This window comes from Rosa chinensis, chromosome 5 (assembly GCF_002994745.2).
Source record: "Rosa chinensis cultivar Old Blush chromosome 5, RchiOBHm-V2, whole genome shotgun sequence".
Classification (NCBI taxonomy): Eukaryota; Viridiplantae; Streptophyta; class Magnoliopsida; order Rosales; family Rosaceae; genus Rosa; species Rosa chinensis.
In genome coordinates this window covers 27,469,414-27,496,049 of record NC_037092.1, presented here as the reverse complement: position 1 = coordinate 27,496,049, position 26,636 = coordinate 27,469,414, and the positions used below count along the sequence as shown (strand labels likewise).

General features: G+C 38.8%; 2 protein-coding genes across 4 annotated transcripts; both read left to right on the top strand.

Moving 5' to 3' along the window:
- Nucleotides 1-3,451: 3,451 nt before the first annotated feature.
- On the top strand, nucleotides 3,452-11,911 carry LOC112203312 (probable serine/threonine-protein kinase At1g54610). 3 transcript variants are annotated; one of them, XM_024344301.2, is made up of 9 exons: nucleotides 3,452-3,756; nucleotides 4,208-4,646; nucleotides 6,484-6,768; nucleotides 7,049-7,366; nucleotides 8,144-8,371; nucleotides 8,889-8,989; nucleotides 9,757-9,868; nucleotides 10,686-11,144; nucleotides 11,296-11,911. In XM_024344301.2, exons 2-9 carry the CDS (start codon nucleotides 4,239-4,241, stop codon nucleotides 11,500-11,502), a joined length of 2,118 nt encoding a protein of 705 aa, XP_024200069.1. In that variant the 5' UTR covers nucleotides 3,452-3,756; nucleotides 4,208-4,238; the 3' UTR covers nucleotides 11,503-11,911. The 3 variants fall into 3 exon arrangements, with proteins under 3 accessions (XP_024200069.1, XP_024200067.1, XP_024200068.1); XM_024344299.2 differs by having other exon boundaries at nucleotides 3,999-4,646; XM_024344300.2 differs by having other exon boundaries at nucleotides 3,907-4,646.
- A 320-nt stretch (nucleotides 11,912-12,231) lies between these two features.
- On the top strand, nucleotides 12,232-26,240 carry LOC112203555 (lectin-like protein At3g16530). The gene is made up of 2 exons (XM_024344506.1): nucleotides 12,232-12,993; nucleotides 25,911-26,240. The coding sequence occupies exons 1-2, from the start codon at nucleotides 12,232-12,234 to the stop codon at nucleotides 26,238-26,240; spliced, it is 1,092 nt and encodes a 363-aa protein (XP_024200274.1).
- Nucleotides 26,241-26,636: the final 396 nt, after the last annotated feature.

Below are 26,636 nucleotides of genomic sequence, written 5' to 3'. Positions count from 1 at the left end.
CTAAACAACAGTACACAAAAACCACACTAGAGGCCCAGCCCAAAGACCACCATCCCCAGCAAAGGCCAAGCTAGGCATGCAAACCCTCATGCTACCAGCGAGCCCCAACGACACCATGCCGTCACCACGCATCAAAACTGCACCCCGTCGAATCCCTCCACCGCTGCGCCATCCTGACATGCCATAAGCAGCACTTGTATCAAGCTGACGACCTCAACCAGGTCCAAATTATAGACCGCAACAGATCCTTCTAGAATCGGCATCGCCACGTTCAAATCTGATCAGCCACAGCCCAAAAAGCAGGGACGTTGACGTTAGAATCCACTGCCGGAACTCCGAGTTCGGTCGCTGCACCTCCGCTGTCATCGCCCTCGATCCGATAGAGACAGATCGAAGTCAATCCGCCCATACCGGAAACGACGACCCATCCTTTCTCCCAGAGCCACGCCGCTGCCTTGAGACCCCTCCACTACTCAGAAACACCATCCTCTCGCGGGCCAGAACGCAGCGGTTGAAAAGCCAGTGGCGTTTGGCCAGGAAAGAGCACGCTCGCCGTTTGTTTTTTGTTTTCCTCCTTAGAGTCTAGGGTTTCCGTGTAATATGTGGTTTCTATCCTTCATAAGAACTTGTAGGTTGAGGACACTCTTTGCACAATTTTACAATGTTCTTGACCAGCTATCCAAGTGGGAGCATAGTTTGACCAATGAAAAAGACCTGTCACTACGGAAGGATGTAATGGATATGTTGGAAGGGTGGTAACATGTTCCCTGGACAATTTTCACTATTTCTTGGAACATTCACCTCAAGTATCACTATACATATTTTATAGAGAAGTAAATATGTTAGTAAACAGGTTTGTCGGTTTAAGATACTATTAGAGAATGATATTTTGACACACTTCACAATCATGAGAATCGACAGAGATCTAAGAAGGGGGCTATGTCTCCTGTGCTCGTCAATTTTTTCAAGATAATAAATAAGTGCTCAAAAAGAAAAATTGTATCCCACATCTAAAACTATATACAATAGAGGAAGCTCCCCTACTTGTATAAAGACTCTTGCCCAGTGGAAAAATCAAGGTTCACTATCCGAATGCTGTCTCGCGTGGCCCATAATGGCATAGTGAGCTCACTCCCTCCCATGATAGGGATTGTGAGGGCTGTAAACATTTTATAAAGAGTTGTGGTTAATTACCTATAAATTAACATCAAATACATATATATGGTACTAACCGATTAAAAACTCTATGATGTTTAAGTCAGTAAATAACTTTTATTGTGGAATAGAGTTGGGAAATATAACGACTGAAATAAGTTACATACAGCGCTCTCGCTTCTTCTAACAAGAGTTTTTGTGTAGTCCAACTGTCGGGTTGGATTATTTGTTGCTCAAATAATGAGCGATTTTTAGCTGAGATTCTCATACCTTACCAAGTGTATTGGTTAGCACATGTGTTAGGTTCGCATATCAAATTAGATTCATGAAGTAACCTCAATGGTTGTTCTAAGTTTCTAGACGCATATTATATCGATAAGAATACATTGATGAGAAGAATCAGACTCAATTGTAGCACATGATAAAGTCAATAAACATGCTTGAACCGATACGCAAAGCAATAAGAGATTGTCCTTTAAACACATCAGTAGAGCAACCCATACCATAGCGACTAGCATATAAGTACGTGGTTTGTCGTGGAAGAAATCGTTTACCTAGGGTTTCCATAGGATTCCTCTACCTCTCTTGCATAGCTCATGGTACCAAAATTTGACAGGGACATTTAGAGCTTCCTTATTGATAAAAGAGACCATATATTAGCAAAAGAATCGTACTATTCCAATAATCATACAAATAATCAATCCATTAATTCACTGTTTTGTTTGCTCCTTTGTGTCTGCCTCTTGATTTTTATCCCACTCCAAAAAAGAAAGAAATAAAATAAATAAAAAACTATTTATTCTTTGTGGAGCGAAGTCAACCATATTGTTTTGGGTTGGTCCAATAGAAATGATATAAGATGCCCCCATAATAATAGGGGTGAAAACTGAAAGCAGGGTAGTTTTGTTGGGAGAGCAATTTTGTTAGGTAAACTAATTTTATGAAGAGAAAGAAAGTAAAGAGCAGTGGAAAAGCCAACGACTTGAAATGATTGAAGGAGCAAACGAAACGAAACAGCAGCCTACTTTTCTATACGGATTACGGAGGGATATTTGTACGTGAGAATATCTGCACGCGCTCTTGGAAGCATGTGAGAAGCACCCCCTCTCCGTTCCAATGAAATTAGGTTTGTAAGTTATTACCATTTTCTTTTAATTTAGTTGTCTTTTTTGGGAAATCCTTGAAATATTCTTTTTGTATTATGGTTTCATGTCAAAGAAATAAGATGATGAAATAATTTAAGTCAATGAAGTGCGGTAGTGACACAATGATGACATGTTTATTTACTTGTAACCAGTATGTGAGGAGGAAGAGATCTCATTATAGCTTATGAGTTTCCAGTGTTATTAGTTAAGAAAAAAAATATCTTAGACCAAGTAAATATTACATTTTATCATAATAGGCATTATGTCTCTCTTATTGCATTCAACACTTTTATTGATCAAGGCAAGATGATGACAGGTTACATAATGGAGGTTCGTAATTTTATCCTCATTCATTCAAAATATTTATCCATTATTCTTTCGTTCTACATTTTAAGGAAAAAAAATAAAATAATGAAATTATGAATATACTTTCTAAAATAAGGTTTATACTCTTCCATGCTAATAAGAGCATCTCAAACAGCTTCCCATAATTTCTTTATTATAGGGAAGCAAAAATTAAAAACTCAAAAAAAAAAAAAAAAATTATGGTCCAACTCTAACAGATTCCATAATTATTCCCTAAATCTTACTCTAAAATTTTACAGATTGTTGTAAATATATTTTCTCTCTCATCACTTTCTCTATTTTATCTTTATTAATTAAGCCAATTCTGTAGAGAATGGTTAAATTTTTGAAGTACCTGTAATGCTCATAGTTTATTAATATGAAGAATAACAACATTTTCATCATGAGAGGGTGAAATTGATATTAGCCATAAAACTGAAAATAACTATCCACTATCCATTTATTTTCTTTTTTGTTTTTCAATCTTTATCTATTTTCATAAATTTTCAAAAATAAACGGTCAAATGGCACGCAATGTGTGTCAAGAGGCTAGTGGATAATTATAGAGAATCTGTTTGAGCAAAACAGTCAAATTTTTTCCTAAAATGGAGAAAAATGCTGTTAGAGTGAGTCTAAAGCAATACCAAAAGGACATTGAATAATTTCGTCACCCAATTCTGTTTGGCCACATTTCTAATCCTAATCCATTTTTATTACCAATTCAATAAATTCTAGGGTCATTAAAGAGCCGGCGCGTGGGAAGGTGAAGAAGGTGTAATGTGTTATAGTAAACAGAGAGTCTTTTCTCCTCACTGAAAGCTGCCACTGGTTCTGGTGCTTGGAGACACTGCCCCTTCCCCCACACTCTCTATCAATGTTATGTTATTTTACTCCTACTCCCTTTCTTTTCTCTTTTTATTAAAACAACAAAACCTACATGTTACTTTTTTTTTATTCCTTGAATCTCTTGATCCATGTCCTTGTTCCCCAGAGCCCTAAATGCCTCTCTAGGGCTCCAATCTCTTCCTCTCTCTAGCTTGGTGCTTGGATTTGACAGCTTTTTTCCACAGCAGAGACATAAGGGCCATTTTGGAGGTGCTCTTTGCTGAAGGTAGGCTACCTTTTTTGCAGATTTTGTCTTTGGTTTTCAGAATTTGGGATTTTGTTTCTTGTGGATTAGTGGGGTTTGTTGATACATTGAGACTAGGCATTTTCACTGTGCAAGAAGGGGTCTTTTTGAGGTTTAATGTGTTGGGTTCAGGTTGGTCTGGTGAAAGATTGGTACTTTGCTGCTGGGTCTTTGCAATTTTGGGTTTTGGTTCTTACAAAGACTGTAACTTTGTGTTTGTGAAGGGTGGATTTGCTGTTTGCATTTGGTGAATGGTGGTTTTGTATGTTGGTTGAGTTGAATTCTGGGTTTTAGTTGGATAACTTTTCGTTTCTAGTTTTGAGCTTCTGTGTGTGGGATTTTGAGTATGGCAAATTGGTCACTATTGGCATAAAGGATGAGAATTGTGTTGTAAGAATGCAAGGTTTTTGAGGGTGTGAATTTGGTTGTGAAGGAGGGTCTTGTTGTGGGTGGTTTGGGGCACAATGGGTTGCATGTATTGCAAGCCCTCTGCAATTGAGGATAGCAAGGAGAGCCCCAGAGAGCGATTGTCCAACAAGGCAGCATCAGACTCGCGGGCGGCGAGGGTGGCTTCCTCAAGGAGAGAGGAAGCTTATCGTGCAAAAGATCGAAATGATAGCAATGACGGGAGAGCAATGTTGATTGATAAGCACTCCAATGGGGCCACTCGATCACATGGTGACAATTATCAGCGGAAGAGGGAGAAAATGGAGTATGTTGCTCCTCTACATCCCGGGATGGGCAGCATTCCGAAAGCTGCAGAAGGAGAACAGGTCGCAGCAGGTTGGCCATCCTGGCTAGCTGGAGTGGCTGGAGAGGCCATTAAGGGGTGGATACCACGTCGTGCAGATTCATTTGAGAAGCTAGACAAAGTAAGTTTCGTTCTTTATTAGTTTGGAAGTTAGCTTCATGTTCACCAAGGCAGATATTGTTTTCTTTATTCATTGATCCATGGAATTTAGGTTGTCTTATTTTGCTTATTGAGATTGAAATTTGGTATATGCTAACCCTTGAAATCTCTGTTCTTGTGCTTCAAAGCTCATTGAACATTTTTTTCCTCATCTTTGTAAAAATTTAGTCTATATATTAGTCTTAGTTCAGTATTAATGTTATTACTGATTGCTCTGATTGGAGAGTAATTTCAGGGAGCGAGTAAAGTACTTGAGTTTCAGCCATCTTCATTGATCGTGTTGCTTTATGTATATTTGTGAGTGGGCCCACAAAATTTATATTAGTGTGCAACATCAATGTGGTGCTTTTCTTATAATCTAAATCAAAAATACTAATAAGTATAAGCGAGTGCAAAAAATCTGCACTTAGGGCTATCAAACTCTGGGGCTGAGAGAATCTTATATAACAAGAGTAGAGAATTAAACAACAATATCGACCATCATTTGTCTTTTCTTTCACCAGGATTGGTATTATATGCTTGAAGTTCTTCTCAAGTGAGTGGCTTAGAAGCATCTTCTCCACTCCCATTTATCTAATGCAGATTGCAGAAAATTTGTTCTATTTTAATTTCATTGCCAGTTTGAAAATTTTTCCTGAAGAATCGGAACCATGATTACCATTTGACTTGGTAATCTTTTTCTTACCTACATTGTCGTCAAGATATAAGCTGTGTCTCAAAGCATGTATCAGTTAATATGTTTATTAACTAAAATAAATGAAGAGAATATGTTGGATCTCCTTTTGATTTGTTACTGGTTTAATAACATACTGGATTTGCCGTTGGCTGGTGATTAACTAATTGCTGATCAAATGTGTGCCTGGTTTAGTTCCTTAAAAAACCTTTTGTCTGTAGCACATGATGAATAAAAAAAAAGTCTAGGGTTGATCATGCATTTGTTTTCTTCACTCATACATATAATTTTATGTGAAATTACTATTGACTCTAAGAAATCTACTGGACTTGAGCAAAGATGATGAGTTAAGGCTCTGTTTGGGATTGCTTCGCTTTTTTAAAAATCAGCTTTTGTCTAAAATCTTAGATTTTATTGTGTTTGGTAAATAAATAAAAAGCAGCTTTAATCCAAAATTACAGGTCATTGGCAGCCGATTTTAGAAGCAACCCAAAGGTTGCTTTTAGAAGCTGCTTTCAATTAAAACACGATTTGAAGTTGTTTTATGTTCTGACAACATTTTTAAAAGTATTCTTTACCAAACACGAACCTGTTTTAATTCACAGCTGATTATTCTCACAACACAACATCATCTATTTTTTTCAAAAGTCAAGCAATCCCAAACTAGCCCTAAGTTTGCAACCTATACTTACTAGTATGGATGAAGTCAGTTAACATGGAGATTTTTTTTTTTTTTTTTTCGGTTGATACATTGAGATGGTTTTAAGCATAACATTTTATGTTGCCAGTCCTAAGACTTTTGTGATTATACAAGTTGAGTGCAGAAGTTATATAAGGGGTTGCATAAATTCTAGTAGTGTAGTTGATTTGTAAGTAAGAAGATTGGTCTTTCTTATCCCTACTCTGCTAAGTTATGCTTTGGGTGTTCTATTGGATGTAACTTAGAACCATCTTCTGTTTATTTTCCTTTGTCTAGCTTTTAGATTTGTACAATTTGTGGCTTAACCAATAGATTTGTCATATTTACCATTTAATACATATTATGGTGTTGGCTATTCCTTTTCCCCAAATAGTACTGTCCTCTAGAGATTGCCACTTTTGGTTATTTAACATTTATTTTGTGCAGATTGGTCAGGGAACATATAGCAACGTCTATAGGGCTCGTGATCTTGATCAAAAGAAAATTGTAGCGTTGAAGAAAGTGAGGTTTGATAACTCAGAGCCTGAGAGTGTTCGCTTTATGGCAAGGGAAATTCTCATCTTACGGAGGCTTGATCATCAAAATGTGATAAAACTAGAAGGTCTAGTTACGTCAAGGATGTCTTGCAGCTTGTACCTTGTTTTTGAGTACATGGAGCATGATTTGGCAGGGCTTGCTTTACACCCTGGCCTGAAATTTACAGAAGCACAGGTATGTATTAGTAATTTTTGCATCTCAGTCAAAATATATAAAGCTCTGTTTTTCCTCTTCGACTTTGCTTTCTAGAAATAACACTATGACCTTGCCCTCATCATCACCAACAGTTGATGCTCTGGTGTATTTTGTTTACCATAGCACTTTTATACTTGTGTGCATAGTATCTTGTATTTCAAATTCCTCTTTACATTTTAACATAGAAACTTCAGTATGGTATTATTTAAACTGTTTATTTGGGATGGAAGCATTGAGATCTCAATTCATTTATTGGCAGGTTAAATGTTACATGCAGCAACTATTATGTGGACTTGATCACTGTCACAGTCGTGGGGTTCTGCATCGTGACATTAAAGGTTCCAACCTTTTAATTGACAACAGTGGCATGTTGAAAATTGCTGACTTTGGTCTGGCGAGTATTTTTGATCCCCATCAAAATCAGCCTCTAACTAGCCGTGTTGTAACTCTTTGGTACCGACCGCCTGAGCTTTTACTCGGTGCTACTTACTATGGGACTGCCGTTGATCTGTGGAGTACAGGTTGCATACTTGCTGAACTCTATGCTGGCAAACCGATTATGCCGGGAAGAACTGAGGTATGTATAGTTGTTTCCCTCTTGAGTCTGTCAAGATGATGTGCTTAACCACTTTATATAGTTCGGAATCATTGTGGCACAAATGCATACAATTGTCAAGATGATGGTCTTAACTACTTGATATTGTTCGGAATTGTGGTACAAATGCATAGAAACATGGCAATAGAGGTTAAAATTCCCAGTAGTTCTTGCTCTTGACAGTCCAAACAATATTTGGATTTGCAAATTATAAACTAATATTTGATTTTCCTTGCCACTGGATTTGTGTGTGTTTGTGTGTGTTGGGGGTGGGGTTTAACAAAGTTTCTATGGAATTTTATTTCATTCTTTGGTGGACCATGTCTTGATATCTCATTCAATATGAATGCCATAACTTTTCTTTCATTCTTTTGATCTGTTTTTGTGGGATTTACAACATACCGCAAGGGGTGGCACTGGCATCTCCCATGTCTGTCTTCTGGCTTCTTGAATCAGCTTTTTCTTTGGAAGTACGATATAGAGTCAGAAGTAGTCTGACTGTAGTATGTAAATATTTTTTTTCTCTGTCCGATATGGCATATTACAGAATATGAGATGGAAAAAGACGGTTCCTTAGGATCTGGTTTTGTAACTTCTTCTGGTTGTGAAGATGGTAGGATACATCCCCTATAGTTGTGTGGGTTCTCTTATTGTTGTGATGTCCCTTTCGGGTTTTTGTGTCTTTTGCCTCTCTTAAATGTAAGTGTAACTGAGTAATGTCTGCTGATGATCTTACTTTGTGGTTTTTTCCCCTTGTAGGTGGAGCAGTTGCATAAGATTTTCAAGCTTTGTGGCTCACCTTCTGAGGATTATTGGAGAAAATCAAAGTTGCCTCATGCAACCATATTTAAGCCTCAACAGCCTTATAGACGCTGTGTGGCAGAAACTTTTAAGGATTTCCCTGTACCAGCTCTAGCTCTTATGGACACCCTTCTTTCCATAGACCCTGCGGATCGTGGATCTGCATCTTCTGCTCTCAAGAGTGAGGTTTGGATTCTAAATTTAGTCCTATACCTTTGGACAGTCTTTGTGTTATCTTGAAAGTTACTTTGACACAATTTTAGAGCTCTATGTGTGCCTCTGCATGCTCATATGTGCAGTAGATCCTATTTTTGAGGTTTAAGTCTGTTGACTCTGGTGCTTTGAGAAGTAGAACTTCACTATGTTTTATTGTTTTCTCATGTGTATGGGAGATATCAACCCCTATCAGATATATACTTGCGGCAAGAAAATAATGCACGAAAGTTATTATTTTCCATCACTAATGGTTATCAGCTGTGTATATCATGTTAAGTTGCAACATCTAGATTGCAGCAAGTTCTTTTGTTAGCCTATTCTTGACTAATAAGTTGGAGAAGTACTTGACAAGACAGTTGATACTCTTCTCTTTGCAACTATTTAAATTTTAGATGTCACTATACTTTGGCTAGAAGTAGTTTATTTTGACAAAGCTTCTGACTGTAAGGTTATTTATTTATTTATTTATTTTCATTTTTTCTAACAGTTCTTTACTACAAAACCTCTGCCTTGTGATCCGTCAAGTTTGCCAAAATATCCTCCCAGCAAAGAGTTTGATGTTAAAGTACGGGATGAGGAAGCTAGAAGGTGAATATTGTTACATAAATCAGTAGCTTACTCTTTGGCACAAGTTTACTTGTTTTTATTCTCAATCTTTTCTTGAAAGCATTGCACCCTATATTCTGTTTATACATAGACACATGTTTACTTATATTTGTGGAATTATTGGGACCTATTGGCTCATGCATTGTCAACCTAATGGTCTTGACCTCCTGGGCTCCTTTGATGCATGCTTCCTGTCCTGCGGCCGGATTCATGCTTCTGGGGTAACAAAATAGCCTCTCCATATATGGGAAAATATTGGAACTTGATGATTCTCTGTGCTTAATGTATATCATGGCGTTGGATAAGCTTAGTGATTAACAAGCGGCACCATATGATCCTGGACTCTCCTTTGAAAAGTTAAAGGGTGGACTCTGAAGTTTGCCTAAAGTAACGGTGTTTTGAACACAGGCCTCGTTAAATTTATAGCTATTAAAAGATAATAGGCCGCTATAATGCAACGGTCTCATTTATAAGTGCCATAAGAGTAAAAGTGACACATTATTCCATGGTCTTAAGCTTTATGATAGCATGTTCTTGGGATTAGGCTTGTGTCATTTTAAAGATCTGTGCTTGCTTAACTGAAGATCATCAGTCAAATTCTGTCAACTTCTTTAAACGTTTATTTTGCGATGGGTTTTTCAAACGTAATATTCATAGTTTTCCTATACTTTATTGTGGTGCATCTCTTCTACTCCTAGGAACTTTTACTGATGGTCATCCTTATAATCTGTTTTCATGTGCATTGGTAGACAAGGAGCAGCAGGCAAGGGCCAAAGGCCTGACCCTGAAAGGAGAGGAACAAGAGATTCTCGCGCCATGCCAGCACCTGATGCCAATGCTGAATTAGTCATGTCAATGCAGGTAAACTGATGTTATTCTAGTAAGAGTAATTACCTACTGTCATTGCTGATTCATGTTGTAATTGATATGTGTCATGTGTGTCGATACTTGTCTGAGTGCTTCTTTTCTTTTACACGAGTTTGCATTTCTATGTGATTTTAACTGGGATTTTTTATTTCATGTTATTGTTGGGAAGCTGATGGGAACTTGGAATATATTCTGTATTTTTTAAATCAGTTGTCTCAATGCATGGACCACCATAACAATAATCCAGTGAACAACTATATCCTACCCAGGAGATTCTCTCTCTTAATTTTCTCTTGCTTTTCCCTGCACATAGGCTCACTGATGCTTATGAAGAGAGTAAGCATTTTCAAATCATGACTGAATATGGAAGGCCGGGAAAAGCTTTTTATTTTTATTTTTATTTTTTTATGAGCAAGAAATTCCAATTTTCAACTCAATTAAATGCATGAACCCAACATAATGATTTACGCAAGTTTCAGTTGCCTTTAAGTCTAATCCTTGTTACAGATCCCATTTTGTATTTCATACCGATCCCCAACAATAATATACTTCACATAACATTGACTGTTGTTAACTTGTCTGTTTGTCAACACCATTCTTGCATTTTTTAGTCATTGAGATAATTTGTTTCTTAACAAATTTTGGATGAGCCTTATTGCATGTGACCATTCAGAACATTGCACAGTTGGACTCAAGGTTCTTTTAACTGCCCTCTTTCAGTTTATGAGATGCTATAATTCATATTGTAGTTTATTTGGTATTGTTTGAATCTTACTTCATATGGGATGATACAGTGGCTTTCTTGTTACAGAAAAGACAAGATCAATCTAATTCTAAAAGCCGAAGTGAGAAGTTTAACCCTCATCCAGAAGAAGTTGCTTCTGGCTTTCCAATTGATCCTCCTAGGCCATCACATGCTGTAGAAGCGGGTATAGAATCTCATGGCCATAATCATAAGAGAGCTTCCCATTCAGGGCCACTGTCGCATCGTGCGGCATGGGCAAAGTCTACGAAGAACCCAGATGATGCCCCAAAGATTTCAAATGGGGCTGACTTGTCGGGAATGTCAGGTTTAGTGGCAGCGAGGAGAAGTATGTTGACTGAGGAACGCAGAAAAAGGTCTAATTCTTCCCAAATGGATGTTCCAAAAGCAATAGGCCGGTTTCCAGGTTCATTCAAGGAGGCCTCAGATCCTTTACCACATGACCAAAAACCTGTTGTAGGTTCTAATAGAAAAGATGATGTCAGAAGCAACAAAGATCCAATTATTGTGAGTACTTCCCCTCATGCTGTTTCCGCTATGATTATTGCCTCTTTACTCATGTTCAGCATTTGATTGCTTAGTCTATAGCGACTTTTATTCAATATTCTTATTGGCCAATCAATGATTTATCTATTATTATTTTTCCTGCTTATTTCAGGTTGGTTATGGATCAAAGGGTCACAAAATTCACTACTCAGGTCCGTTGCTAGTCCCCTCTGGCAACATGGATCAGATGCTGAAAGACCATGATCTCCAGGTCCAAGAAGCTGTTAGACGAGCACGAATTGACAAGGCAAAGGTCCGAAAATATCAGGCTGAAGGCAACCAAATATCCACCAATTCGTTATTTGTTTCTGGTCGATGAGCCAGATTTTAGTAGACCCCAAAATCTGAGCATCAGGAAATTCATGGCAGAATAATTGCTGGTTCTCTTGTGACATAGTTATTTATTGGGGGGGGGAGGGGGAGGTTGTTTTTTCTTTTGTATAGGGGGGGGCACTCAGTGGAAGAATAGCCAATATCCATCTAAAATTGAGTTTATAGCTTAGAACTCTCCTGTATCTTTTTTCCACTTTGCTACTCAAGTCAAATATGGCCCATTCTTGTACAGCTTTTTACAAGCCATAAGCTGTGGAATATGTGGGAAATATGAAATGTCTTTCGGGATTAAACTTAAGTTGCCCAGATATGTCCTACTTAGTGATAATTTAATCTTTATTTATTCATTCCGGGAATACAGAGGTGATTGGGTAGGAATCTACTTGCTGTTTTCATTTCACATTTCTTTTCTCACCTTCACATCTAGTTATGATTACCGTGTTTTTTACAGCTTGACTAATGGTATATGCACCAATGAAAGATGCTGCCGATTTCTTTAACCTTGAATTTTCAATATAACTGGGACCTGTGTAAATTGGGTTGGGGTGATTGGCACTATAAGGTTGAAAATCTATGCTAGTCGTGTTGGACCTGTCATATTGAAAAAGTGGTGCAGACAACTATCGAGAAACTTGAATTCATGCTTTATATATTGACAGCTAATGCTGCAGTTGAAACTCACAGATTGCTCCTACTGCCTTTAGAGTTCTAAACAATGCTGTCTCTTCAATTACTTGTGCTATTCCTATCCAAACTTTTTCTGCTTCAATCTACTTTTGCAATTGATTTTGCCTTCAATGGTTTCAATTCTTCTGATATCTTGCTCTATGGCAATGCAACAATAGATTCTGGTGTTCTTTCTCTTACTGAAAATAGCACCTATTCTATTGGTAGAGCTCTCTACACTGCCAAGGTACCCACAAGGTATCCAAACTCCTTAAACCTTCTGCCTTTCACAACCTCTTTCACCTTTTCTATATCTCCAAACAAGGATCTTCTCGGGGGCCATGGATTCGTCCTCATTTTTGTCCCTGCTCCTGGTATCCAAGGTGCCTCTGCAGCGCAGTATCTTGGCTTCTTGAACAATACAAACGATGGTAATCCTAGCAACCATGCTTTTGGTATCGAATTTGATGTGTTCCAAGACAAAAAATACGGCGATATTGACAATAATCATGTTGGTGTTGATGTCAATTCTCTAACTTCTCTGGCTTCTTACAAAGCCGGATACTGGTTTGCCGATGACACGAAGGAGGACAGTAACAACACTAATTGGTCTTTCAAGGAAGTAGAGCTGAACGATGGAGCCAATTACCAGGCATGGATTGAGTTCTGGAACAACCAGCTCAGCATCACATTGGCTCCAGAAAACATAAAAAAGCCAGGGAGACCTTTGATTATGGTTCCTCTTGATCTCTCTGATGTTTTCCTTGATGAAATGTACGTGGGGCTCACTGCATCAACCGGAGCAAACATGGTAAATCATAAAATTTTTAGTTGGAGCTTCAGTAATTGAAATTAATAGTGCTCATTCTGTGGTTCTTAACAATTACTTGTCATGAATTTGGGTCGGAATATTTGTAATAAGCAAGCTGCCATCGTGGAGCTACATGTATGTTGGTTATTTTGCATAGTTACATCATAGAACTCTAATACTTTTTGGTTCAGATTTTCAACTGGGTTATTTATGTTTTATGGTACTGTAATTTGTAAACTATTGTCTTTTCCTAGTTTTCATCTCGGATAATGTTTGAGATCATAAATAGTGTTATCAAATTTAATGTCATGTCATCATTTCTAAATTCTAACAAAATAATTCAACGTAATGATGTATCATTCACCACAGCCGGTATCATGTCATTTGGTATTAAAACTTCGTAAAAAATTTGAGTTTTGTAGCATTCCTCTTCCGTTCATGAAATTCTGGGTGGGTTTATGTTTGCTTTTTGGAGGGCCGCATTTGTTGCTTGGTCCAGAGGGCACAATACAGACGTGAATGTGCCTGGTAGGACATGAGTGTCTACCACACACAAAAAAAACTCAATACTCCTTATGTTCTAATTAAGATCAGAAAATCCTCAATTAATTCGGTTGAGTAGGCCAATGCCTACAGAAACACAGAAGCAGTTTAAGTAATTAAGGTTCTTGTCCTGAGAACTTCTAAAGTTGAAAGACAGAAGAGAAAGTGCCAAGAAATGTTTCTACTAAAAAGAGCAGAAAAATTTAAGGGCCTAAGAAGCAAAGGAATGTTTATACTACCAGACTACATATGATACTATTACAAAGAGAGTGATTGGATTTGCTTCTAAAATTTGGTTTAATGTTCATATACTTGAATTGTTAACTCGATGGCAAAGTAAATTGGAGCATATTATTTTTTGCGAGAAACTAGTTTTATCCTTATCGATCATTGAATTGGTTCTACGTCATATTGTTTTGGTGGAGGTGATGGATGCTCTAGCGGCAAGGGGATCCCCTTCTTTGGTGTCATCTATTACTCCTATTAGGGATGTCGTTCCCCATAAATTTGCATAGACGACAAGTGTATGACGACATTACCTTTTAATTTATTTTTTTAATAGAAAAAACTTCCTAGCCAGTTTCCTCTATCGTAGCACGAAGCCAATTTTCAGAGATCTTTCTCGTTTTATGGCCAAGTCAAATTGTTCTTTTGCTTGATTTTTTTTTTAGGGCTGTGACTCGGTTGGTTCGAATCGGTTATAGGTATTACCAACTTCAAAGTCAAAACTTTCGGTTTCAAAATTGAGCTACCAATTACCAACCAAAATTTTCGGTTTTTAATTATATCTACCAAATTCGGTATTTCAGTTTTCGATATTATTAATATTAAAACAACTAATTCTTTGTAATATAAATTAGAACAAACAATACTAGGTTTTTCAATTTTATAGTCGTAAACTTTGTATTCATCTACTTATCATAGCTCTCTTTTGTACATATGACATCAAGTTTTAGTCATTTTCAATAAAACTAGGTTATTCAACCATCTTTGATCAGGTTACTTAAAATACATGTACTACTAACGTAGTATATGCAATAATGTTCATACTATTATGAAATTTTTTATGTTTATTTCTAAATATGCATGTATATATTTTGAAAACTATAGTATATAAAACTAACATTTAGATAGCAACATAGTTATCAATCCCCGATACCCAGAAAACGTTCATCTTAGCATTTTCATGCAGAGAGAGCCACTGCTGAAGGTTAAACCTAGGCGGTGGTGGTCGAGAAAGAAGTAGCTTCCATCACATTAAACAAATGAGTTATAGTAGTTTTTAGCATATAAGTTAGGGAAATGATGGAAAATATCACATTAGAGAGTGAAGTGATAAAAAGGTCACCTAATTTCCCACTTGATAAAAATGTCCATAATGTTCAAGTAAATCTCTATTTTGTGTTTGGCCCAAACTCTAGGTTACTTGACCTAGTGGTAATAGGGTTTAGAAGGATCTAGATATTCCTATTCAATGAATGATTATCTTTCCTTGTATGGTGATACGTCTAAAATAGGCGCTCAACTTAACCCTGCAAAATGTAGTTGTTAGTATAGAATAAGTAGGGATCATTCAAGCCGGGGATTGAGGGTAACTATATTAATCACACAAAAGAAAACAAAACTAACGCTAAAGAAATCGTCACACACTAGAAAAGAAGAAAGAAAGATGGAGGGTCAGAGAGGGGATAGAAGAGGGCACTGCAATCCTAAAAACGAAACTGATTTGGGGTTTTTGGGTTTAACGAAAATAAACAGAAAATAAAGAAAAGAACACAATTTTGAATTTAGGGTTTTGAAAGATAATGATGAAGATGTTAGGAACTCGGAAATCCACCACCAAAATAAGCTTGAGACAAATTTATCATCCTAGTTTCAATTACTAAGTCGTGAAAGAGGTTTCAATCAAGAACAAACCATGAATGCATGCATAAGTTCTTATTACTTCCCTAGATTACTTAAGCAAGATGAACGCACCATTACTAAGCCTTTAGAATAAACAATCAAGGTATAGAACGCTATCCTATCAACAATTTATTCTAAGCATTAATCACATGTGGAAGTTTGATTGAACAAGTATGCAAAACTAGTGTGGAACGCCTACCTAGCATGCAATCCTTTTTATTTGGTTTCACCTATTGTCCTATAGGTTTTACTACCATTGAAACAAGCATTATTAACCGTTTAGGAGATTAAAATACCTATTTCTAGCCCCACTTACAAGTTCATAATGTTCTATGCACGCGTTCATGAACATAAACAAGTAAGAGTTATCCATAAACCAAAACCAAATAAACAATTTCACAACAAAGCAATCACAGAACTAGGAATCAAAATATTGTCAAAAACATATCTTAGGGGCTTCAAACCTCGCCCCTAACAAAAGTAGATTAGCCACACATTGTTTCAAAATTCACAACTAGAAACTTATAAGTTTGAATTACAAGAAAATAAAAACCGTAAAGGGCAGAAGATGAGAGCCACGAATTCACTTTTAGGCAGCCTTGAACGCAAGAACTCCCTTCAAGATAGTACACGGCAAGGCTTGATGAAGATGGATGATGGGGTGCACGGTTTTTGCTCTTGGAGGACTTGGGAATTTCAAGATTTTGTGTGCTAGGGTTTATGGCAGAAGATGGCGCTGTAGGGTGGTGATTTTAACGTGTTCTGCTTCTCTAAATATATGTGGAGCACCCCCAAGTTTCCTTTTCCAATTCTGCTTTGAAAGCCTCCCCTAGTTGCTTGAGGATTACTCAAATTGGTGCACAATTAAATGATTTTCAAGCCTTAATAATCTTCCCAAAATCTTGAGGAATCATTCTAGGACTCTCCTTCATATTTTCAGCAGCAATTACCTTCCAAAAATGCACCCAAAATTCGTCCACAAAAGATTTCTGCCAAACAGTCCTGTTTCGACTAGGATTCGATTTCTGACTCTGAAGCTTCCTTCTTGGACAAGAGACGACTTCGTCTTGACAAGTTTCTGGATGGTTATTGATTCCCACGTGTTCTATGACATCATATCTTCTAGATTGATCAACAACTTCCTGGAAAAAATCCAATTAAATCGCCGGAAAAGATCTCCCAAAAAGCTTCGTGAAAAGCTGACAGTTTCTGCCTTATCAGGAAGCCTAGTTTGTGCTTGATTTCCTGCTGCCTGGTTGACACTTCTGACCAGTTATTTGGCTCTTGTTGAAGTATAACATCATGTCTTCAAGGATCGCTGTCCCTTTCTGCAAAGGTGCATCTTGAAGGGTGCAAGAATTGCTCCTCAAAACCGTTCTCAGAAAGCTGATTCTGAAACTGCAGTTTTCTGCTTTGCAGCAACTGTTTTGCACAATGAATTTCGTGGACTTCCCCAGTAATTTCTGGCCAAAAGGTTGATCAAACTTGGTCCTTTGCATCAGTACTTCATTATCCATGGTTTCTTTGCTCCCTTTCAGTTCTTATTTCTCTTGAGCTACTTCACGAACTACCTAAAAGAAAAACAAAGTTAAAACAGACTTTTTAAAGGAAATAGCTAAGAAAAGTGTAGAGGATTGCACATTATATTCGTCGCATTTATGCTCCTATCATATGGTTCAGATTCTATACCCTTGTAATCCTCTATATAAAGAGGCCTCTATTATCAATGAGAAAACACAACAATTTTCTCTCAATTTCTGATTCCCTAAAACACGTTATCAGCACGAAGCCCTAACCCTGAAAACCCTAATTTCGTAACCTTCAAAATCCTGCAACCACCGCCCCACATATCGAAGCCCTAGTCCCAAGGAGCCCAGAACTGGCGGCGGAACTACATGAATAGGCCGGAAAACCCCTGAACTGGCCTTCATAAAAATCGGACCGGCCCCTGCCCTCCGCGCATCTACTGAGTTGCTGCAGAGAACTACCAAGCCCTGCGCACTCTTGTGCCTGCATCTGCCGAGACCTGTCGACAGCCCTACACTCATCTGCCGAAACCTGCGCACCCCTGTTCCTGCCCCCGTCGACATCTGCCGAAAGCCCTGCATAGCCCCTGTTGAGCACCTGCCCAGACCCTTGCATAGCCCTGTCGAGACCTGTCGACAGCTGCCTAGCCCCTGCCGACCCCTGCGTAGCACCTGCTGAGCACCTGCCTGCCAAGCTCCGCACTTCCCTGCAGCAGCCCATCCTAGCTCTGGCCACCACCGCCGGCCACTTTTCAAGGCGACCTCCTGCAACCTTCTTCCGGCCACCTCCGTCAACTTTTCTAGTTAGGATTTCCGGCAACTTTTCAAGGTAAATTTTTCAAAAAGTTACCGTTTTTGAAGTTTTTCATTCTTTTCTTCTTTTTTCGGGGACATGCAACCTCCCTTCTTCTACCCCCTTTCTTCTTCATAGGGGAGACCAAATAGCCGAAATGTGGGGGTTCGTGCTCACGCCAAGCTTGGAGCTTGTAAAATCCTCCAAACTTAGAGTTTGTTGAGATAAAACGATCGACCACATACATCATTGTTTCGATCTAATCCAACCCCTCTTGGAATAGAATTTCTTGGAAGCGACTAAACTAAAAAATTTCCAATTTCTTGGAAACGACTACGCTCAGAAATTTTTATTGTTTTCATGGTAGCTAATTTCGCTCCGAAACTAACCCTACTTTCTTGTTGTTTTTCAGGATGAGTAACCAAAACAAGTTGAGCTTCACTCCACTAGAGACAACAGGCGCAGGATACCACAAGAGGGTCCATGATGTGCGCCAGCATCTTAAGGATGATGGGATCCTGAGTACGATCCAAGAGCCTAGTTAGGACGTGCTTACTCCTTAACAAGCTGCTGCTTTTGAAGCAAATAGAGCTACGAGAGAGGTGAATCAAGCTAAAGCCATCATTCTCATGACAAGGGAAATGAACGGCAGGCTCTAGAATGAGCTCCAGAATGATTACCTCAATGAAGAAGACCCAAGAAAACTGTGGGTAGAACTGGAGCAGCGTTTTGGCAACGTCCGTGATTCCCTGCTTCCAGACTTAGAAGTAAGATGACATAGCCTTCGCTTATGTGATTTCAAGTCTGTACTTGACTACAATTCGGAAGCACTTTGTATCAAGTCTTTGATGGAATTATGTGAACAGAAAATCATTGATACGATGTTGATCGAGAAGACTCTCTCTACCTTGCCCATCTCTGCATTGATGATAGCAAAGAACTATCGGATTGATGTCAATGCTAGACGCATCACAAGATTTCATGTGCTCATTGGTGCAATGAACATAGCTGAAAAGCACGATAATATACTTGTGAAGAACTATAACTCTAGACCCGTGGGAGCTAAGTCAATTCCGGAGTCTAATTATAGTCGCGCCTCTAAGAGAGGTCGCAAAGGGCGAAACCCTAAGGATAGGGATAATTCTCGCCCTAAAGAGGATGGAAACCGCCAACATAGGCGTGCACGGAACCGTGGTGGTAAACGTGTGAAGAGAGAGAGAGGCCAAGCCTCCGGTTATGGTGCTGACGCCACCAAGGAAAGAAACAATCCTCATAACGCTTCTAAAGCACCTCGATCATGGGAACCTGACCATAAAGATGCTTGTCTTAGATGTGGACTACCTGGACATTGGACAAGGATGTGTAAAGCATCCCAGAATGTTGCAAACATATACAAGATGTATCGTGAAGCAAGGGAGGCAAATTACATGGAACAAGAAGATCAAGATGGCGATCTCGATCTAAGGGCGAAAGACTTCAAGGATCAAGACTCAGAAACTGACGATTTTGATTAAGTCTTTTTATTTTCCAAGATATGTAGGCAATTGCCATATTATTTTTGTAGTAGATGCCAATGGTTTAATCTTTCTTCAAAGTAGGCGTACTCAGTAAAAATGTGATGTCTAGGAAGGTTTTGAGATTAGTAGTACTTAAGAGAGCCTTGATCCACCAACATCTCTCTACTCACCTGGTCACATTTGCGTTGGAATAACCGAAAGAAGTTAGACGACTACCATTGTTTTGCATTAGCTAGTTTTTGGATTAGATTTCCTCTAATAAAAGAGACAATGATGTAATCCCGTTGGCTTATTAATAAAAGTTGAGCTCTTTTCTTTATGACTCCTTTTTAATTATGAGTTTTTTGGGAATGGATTCTAGAGAACTACAGTGTCTTGCGGATAGTGCGACTACGCACACCATTCTACGTCATAGGTAATTATTTTTAGAGATGTTGCCTACACATTCCTCTGGGACTACGATGGCTGAGCCATCAGGTTTAGATCAAGGACATGGAATAGTCCAATTCTTATTGCCAAATGGCACCTTGATTAAAGTCACAGAAGCTCTCTACGCTCGTATGGAAAACCGTACCTTATTGAGCTTCAAAGATATTAGAGCCAACAGATTCCATGTGGAAACACATACTGAGAACGGAAAAGAGTTCCTTTGCATTACCTCTAATGATTGCGGACGAAAGCACATCTTAGAGAAGTTTATGTGTCAATCTAGTGGACTTTATGTCATTGAAATTCAACCAATTGAATCCAATAATGTAATAAGAGAATCACACGGACATCCATTCTTCAGAGTGAGAAGAAGCAAGAATAGAAAATTGATTCTTGGACTTAGCAAGACTACAACAATTGAAGCATCTAGCGCTGCAGCTGTCTTAGGGTGCCAAAGGGCCGCCCAAGTCCCTTGTGACAACGCCATAAATGGCACTACCCATGGCCAAGGCGCCATGGATGCCACTTTCCATAGTTCCAACACCATGATGGTTCATGTAGTCACACATTTGCTTCTACAAGCGCAACAAACGCTCAGGCCCAACAAAATCCTCATTGGTTGCTTCTAAGGCCCCTCTCTCATTCTGCAAAGCCTGTTCATTAGGGAAATTAGGACCGAGACCGTCCTTACGCAAAGGATCTCAAAATACTCATTCCGTTCTTACAGAGAATCCAAGGAGATATCTGTGAACCAATTCAACCATCATGCTGACCTTTTAAATATTTTATGGTGTTGGTTGATACATCGACACGCTGGTCACATGTCGCGCTGTTGTCCACTAGAAATGCTGCTTATGCTAAACTCTTCGCCCAGATTATCCGTCTACGGGCTCACTACCCTGACCATCCTATTAAGTCAATTCGACTTGATAATGCTGGGGAGTTTACATTGAACATATTCGATGACTATTGCATGTCACTGGGGATTGATGTAGAGCATCCAATTCCCCATGTTCATACCCAAAATGGTCTCGCAGAAGCGGCTATCAAATGACTAAAAATGATATCACGGACATTGATTATGCGCACCAATCTCCCTGTTTCTGCTTAGGGATATGCAATATTTCATGTAGCGACGCTAATTCATCTACGCCCACTGCAACCCAATCTTACTCTGCGTTACAGCTAGTGACTGGATATATACGAGCCTGATGTCTCGCACTTACGCATTTTTGGGTGTGCCATTTATGTGCCTATTACGCCGCAACATCGTACAAAGATGGGTCCACAACGACGAAAGGGTATCTATGCTGGTAATGAATCTCCAACTATCGTCCCCTATCTTGAATCCTTGACAGGCGATTTCTTTACTGCTAGATTTGCGGATTGCCACTTTGATGAGACAGTCTTCTCATCGTTAGGGGGAGATAAGAACACAGATGTTCAACAGGAACGACATGAATTGTCGTGGTCTGTCCCCACTATGTCTCATCTCGATCCCTGTACCGCACAGTCCAAACTTGAAGTGCGAAGAATAATCGAGCTTCAGAACGTAGCAGACACTCTGCCTGATGTATTTTCTAATGTTGCCAAAGTGACGAGATCACACATACCTGCTGCAAACGTGTCTGCAATGATTGATGTCCCGAATACTGGACATAGCGCCACTCCTGTGACACCAGAAGATGGCGCCATTGCCCAGAATGACAATGATGTGGCGTTTATGACCGTAGGTCCCACAAGGAAGCGCGTTAGACCGATTAGTTTGAAGGATACTCAACCTAGAAAGAGAGCGAATGAGGCACAAACAAATCCTTTGATCATCGATACTCAAAATCTGTCCCAAGAGATTGTTCCGGATTATGGTTATGTCCAAGAGACATCATTGGGGGACGCCTCAATGTCAGAACATATCCCTGAGAATGTAGAGATCTCTGTAAATTACACTAGTGTACATGAGACATGGGAAAGAAGCTCCATCTTCATTGATGATGTATTCGCGTATTCAGTGGCGCGTGAGATTATTGAGACCGATGACATCGAACCGCGCTCCATTGATGAATGCCAACGTAGAGCCGATTGCCCAAAATGGAAAGATGCGATCCAGGCAGAACTTGATTCTCTAGCGAAAAGAAAGGTATTTGGACCAGTCGTGTCAATACCGCCCAACACCAAACCAGTTGGTCACAAATGGGTATTTGTTAGAAAGCGTAATGAGAGAAACGAGATTGTAAGATACAAAGCTTGCCTTGTGGCACAAGGCTTCTCACAACGCCCTGAAATGACTACCAGGAGACCTATTCTCCAGTAATGGACGTTATAATGTTCCGCTACTTTGTTAGTTTGGTAGTTTCTGAAAAACTGAACATGCAACTGATAGATGTGGTTACTGCGTATCTATATAGGGATCTAGATAAAGAAATATACATGAAGGTCCCAGATGGACTTAAGTTACCCAAATCAAGTGGCTCTAAACCACGGAGCGCGTTTGCGATTAGATTGAAAGGCTCACTATATGGATTGAAACAATCCGGATGGATGTGGTATAACTGTCTAAGTGACTACTTGATTGGTAAGGGATATGTCAACAATGAACTATGCCCATGTGTGTTCATAAAAAAAGACAAGTTTCGGATTTGCAATAGTAGAGGTTTATGTCGATGACATGAACATAATTGGCACCCTTGAAGAGTTGAGGGAAACCGCTGAACACTTGAAATCCGAGTTTGAGATGAAAGATCTTGGGAAGACACGGTTTTGCATCGGTTTGGAACTTGAGTACTGTAAAGATGGTATCCTGATTCATCAATCAGCTTATACCCAAAAGATGCTAAGGCATTTCAACATTGACAAGATTAAGCCTTCAAGCACCCTAATGGTCGTTCGTAGTCTTGATCTAAAGAAGGATCCATTCCGTCCAAAAGATGACGACGAAGATGTGTTAGAGGTAGAAGTGCCCTACCTAAGTGCAATAGGCACATTATTGTACTTAGCACAATGCATAAGACCGAATATCTCATTCGCTGTGAACTTGTTAGCTAGATATATCTCTGCGCCAACACGACGCCATTGGACTGGTGTTAAGGATATCTTTCGGTACCTAAGTGATACTATTGATATGGGCTTGTTCTATCTCTACAGAGAGAATATGGATTCCAACCCATCAAGTGCTTGGGACGCCATACATGGTGGACTGCGTCCCTTCTCCCTATCCCAAAACGATATAAGTGTTTTGAAAGGTTTTGCTGATGCTGGGTACCTCTCTGACCCACACAAAGGTCGCTCCTAAACTGGCTATGTGTTCACCATGGGAAAGACCACAATATGTTAGAGGTCTACAAAGCAAACCTAAGTCGCTACCTCTTCAAATCATGCAGAGATTATTGCTCTTCACCAATCGGTTCGTGAATGCATGTATATGGCTTCGATCCATAGTTACGCATGTTCGAAACAATTGTGGTTTGAAGTCTACCACAGATGAGCCTACTAGCATTTATGAGGATAATGGTGCTTGCATTGAACAAATGAAGCAAGGCTACATCAAAGGCGACAACATCAAGCATATATCGCCTAAATTCTTCTACAATCAGCAACAACAGAAGCTCCTCAAGATCAAGGTCAACCAAGTTCGATCTGAGGACAATGTGGCAGACTTGTTTACTAAGTCATTGCCCAAATCTACGTTCGAGAAACATGTGGCAAGAATTGGCTTGCTGAAATTATCGGAACTCCTATGATCGTAGTCATCAGGGGGAGGCGCAGACATGAGGGGGAGATGTCTATATGTTCGTCTCGAAGCGTGAAGGGTGTGTTGTGTTCTTTTTCTCCTTCGACCGAGGTTATTTTTTTCTCACTGGGTTTTTGTTACTCGGCAAGGTTTTTAGCTAGGCAACGAGAGAAGCACTGCGTTTGGGCAACACAAGGAGGAGTGTTCAAGTAAATCTCTATTTTGTGTTTGGCCCAAACTCTAGGTTACTTGACCTAGTGGTAATAGGGTTTAGAAGGATCTATATTCCTATTCAATGTATGATTTCCTTTCCTTATATGGTTCGGATTCTATACCTTGTAATCCTCTATATAAAGAGACATTTATTATCAATGAGAAAACACAGCAATTTTCTCTCAATTTCTGATTCCCTAAAACACATAATGAATTATCAGTAATATTAATTTAGAACTTGTGAATAAAAGATGATGTTAAAAAAAGGCCAGTTTTTTTTTTTTTTTTTTTGATTCCCAATCTGCCCTTAAAGCCATCTCTCTCTCTCTCTCTCTCTTTTCTCCTCCTCCTCCAAAGAGACAGAGACTGCACTGGAGCTTACTCCGATCTCTTCGTTTTCATCACTGACGGCGAAGCCGATATCTGCTTCTACGGTAGCAGCTCTGATTTTTTATCTACAATCAGAAGCCGAAGACCGCGAAATGAGCCAGGACGCCAAGAGAAGCATTCCCGAGAGTGTGATGACGAAACCAAATTTCGACAAGCGGAAACCCTCGCTGGCTGTAACCACCTCCACCTGCAAGCGCGTTTATTGTGTTAATCATTGGATTTGATTTGGAAATAGGTTTTTCGCTTACGGAATTAGGGTTTTGTTCAGGCATTTGAGACTCGTAGCGTAGAGAAGAACGTGGTGGAAGGAGTTCGATTCAAGGCGCGGACCTACTTGGCATTGCACCGTCGTTCACAGTTTTTGTAACTCCTTCAATTTTCAGTTTCATTTTCTAGCCTGTTTTTTTCTTTCTTTTTCTTATTGAGGTGTTTTGGTCAAAATTTAGTATGTGATAGAATTGAGTGATAGATTTAGTTTGCATATTTTAATATAATCAGAATTCAAGTGGCATGAATTTGTTGCGGCCCAAATTATGAGTATGTACCGGTGATAGATTTGTGTTATTGGCTCCATCAAGAGCACACATCCCTGTCATTTGGTGCACAAAAAATACGAAAATCCAAGCTCATAAAACTAGGTGCATGTATGGGATCTCTACAACCTATATTGATTTGATTAGTTCTCGATCACAATAAAAAAAAACCTAGATTAATCGATGTATTGATCTTTGATCATATCAAATACTGTATGCTGAGGATTAGTAGTGTTTGTGTTAGGGCTAGAAGTTGGAGCCTGATAGTAAAACAACATAACCCTTAATTTAAGGGGATACCAAGCAACCAATCAAATTCTATTTATAAAATAAAACTTTCTCCAGTGTTCTTATACTATATTATTATTATTTTTTTTTGAAAGGACTATATTATCTTTTATTTTGGGGGGAATTTGAGAACAAGAACATGCGCCAAATATTCATGACATATGGGGTGACTTTTCGAAATATTTATGTATTGTTCTCTCACTTTGCGGATTGTTCGCTTTTTCTTTTAAAAATATATATATATATATATATATATTTTTTTTTTAATTAAGAACCAATAATAATTCGATATAGATTCTTCTGAAAATTGATGATCAAATAAAGTTTTAATTTAGATTATCTTTATTTGTTAGATAATATTGTTTGGAGATGTACAAGTATGAGATTTAATTTGAGTCATTTCTACAATATTTAAGTACTTATGTTGCCTCCACTCATAAGAGATAGAAAACCCTAGGCATGCCGATTCTGTCTCATCGATGGCAGATTCATGGCTTCCTTCGAGTTGAGATCGACATTGTACGTATATTCTCATGTGGCGCCATAAAACAGGCTCATATTGATATATATTGATATGACTATTGTCATCAAAATGAGTTGGATCATGTTAAAATATCTAACTAAACCATAATTTTAAACATAAATTTTTGTAAACATATATATGTAATGTTTGATTGACCACATGTTGATGCGGAAGGCCACTATCAACTCAACCATGGAATTTAAATATTACGAGAAACAAACATTTCTCGTTCAGGTGCTTTTTCTAATTTGTCATGATGTAATGACTCGGTTCAAAAGCATATTTAAATATCTCGCAATTTAGGGGTTTCAAACATATTTGACGTTTTGTCCATAAAATAAAAAATAAAAAAATAAAAACAATATTTTACGTCAAACCACGAGCCTAGAAAACAAAAAATATTAATGAGAAGTGGCGACCTCCAGCCACCTCAGTCAACTTTTCTAGTCAAGATTTCCGACAACTTTTCAAGGTAAATTTTTCAAAAAGTTCCCTTTTTGAAGTTTTTCATTCTTTTCTTCTTTTGTCAGGGACTTGTAACCTCCCTTCTTCTACCCCCCTTTCTTCTTCATATGGGAGACCAAATGGCCGAACTGTGGGGGTTCGTGTTCACTCCAAACTTGATGGTAGCCAAGAACTATCAAATAAATGTCAATGCTAGACGCATCACAAGATTTCATGAGCTCATTGGTGCAATGAACGTAGCTAAAAAGCACGATAATATACTTCTGAAGAACTATAACTCTAGACCCGTGGGAGCTAAGTCAATTCCGGAGTTTAATTATGGTCGTGTCTCTAAGAGAGGTCGCAAGGGGCGAAACCCTAAGGATAGGGATAATTCTCGCCCTAAAGAGGAATGAAACCACCAAGATAGGTGTGCATGGAACCGTGGTGGTAAACGTGTGAAGAGAGAGAGAGAGGCCAATCCTCTGGTTATGGTGGTGACGCCACCAAGGAAAGAAACCGTCCTCATAACGCTTCTAAAGTACCTCAATCATGGGAACCTAACCATAAAGTTGCTTGTCTTAGATGTGGACTACCTGGACATTGGGCAAGGACGTGTAAAGCATCCCAGAATGTTGCAAACGCATACAAGATGTATCGTGAATCAAGGGAGGCAAATGACCTGGAACAAGAAGATCAAGATGGCGATCTCAATCTAAGGTCAGAAGACTTCAAGGATCAAGACCTAGAAACTGGCGATTTTGATTAAGTTTTTTTATTTTCCAAGAGATGTAGGCAATTGCCATATTATT

What these genes read in the sequence shown, in the direction of transcription:
- LOC112203312 (XM_024344301.2), top strand. Translation starts at nt 4,239, where the DNA reads ATGGGTTGCATGTATTGCAAGCCCTCTGCAATTGAGGATAGCAAGGAG. An exon ending in TGAAATTTACAGAAGCACAG is followed by an intron (nt 6,769 to 7,048) that starts GTATGTATTAGT and finishes ATTTATTGGCAG; the next exon opens with GTTAAATGTTACATGCAGCA. An exon ending in CGGGATGAGGAAGCTAGAAG is followed by an intron (nt 8,990 to 9,756) that starts GTGAATATTGTT and finishes GTGCATTGGTAG; the next exon opens with ACAAGGAGCAGCAGGCAAGG.
- LOC112203555 (XM_024344506.1), top strand. Translation starts at nt 12,232, where the DNA reads ATGCTGTCTCTTCAATTACTTGTGCTATTCCTATCCAAACTTTTTCTG. An exon ending in CATCAACCGGAGCAAACATG is followed by an intron (nt 12,994 to 25,910) that starts GTAAATCATAAA and finishes TTCTTTTGTCAG; the next exon opens with GGACTTGTAACCTCCCTTCT.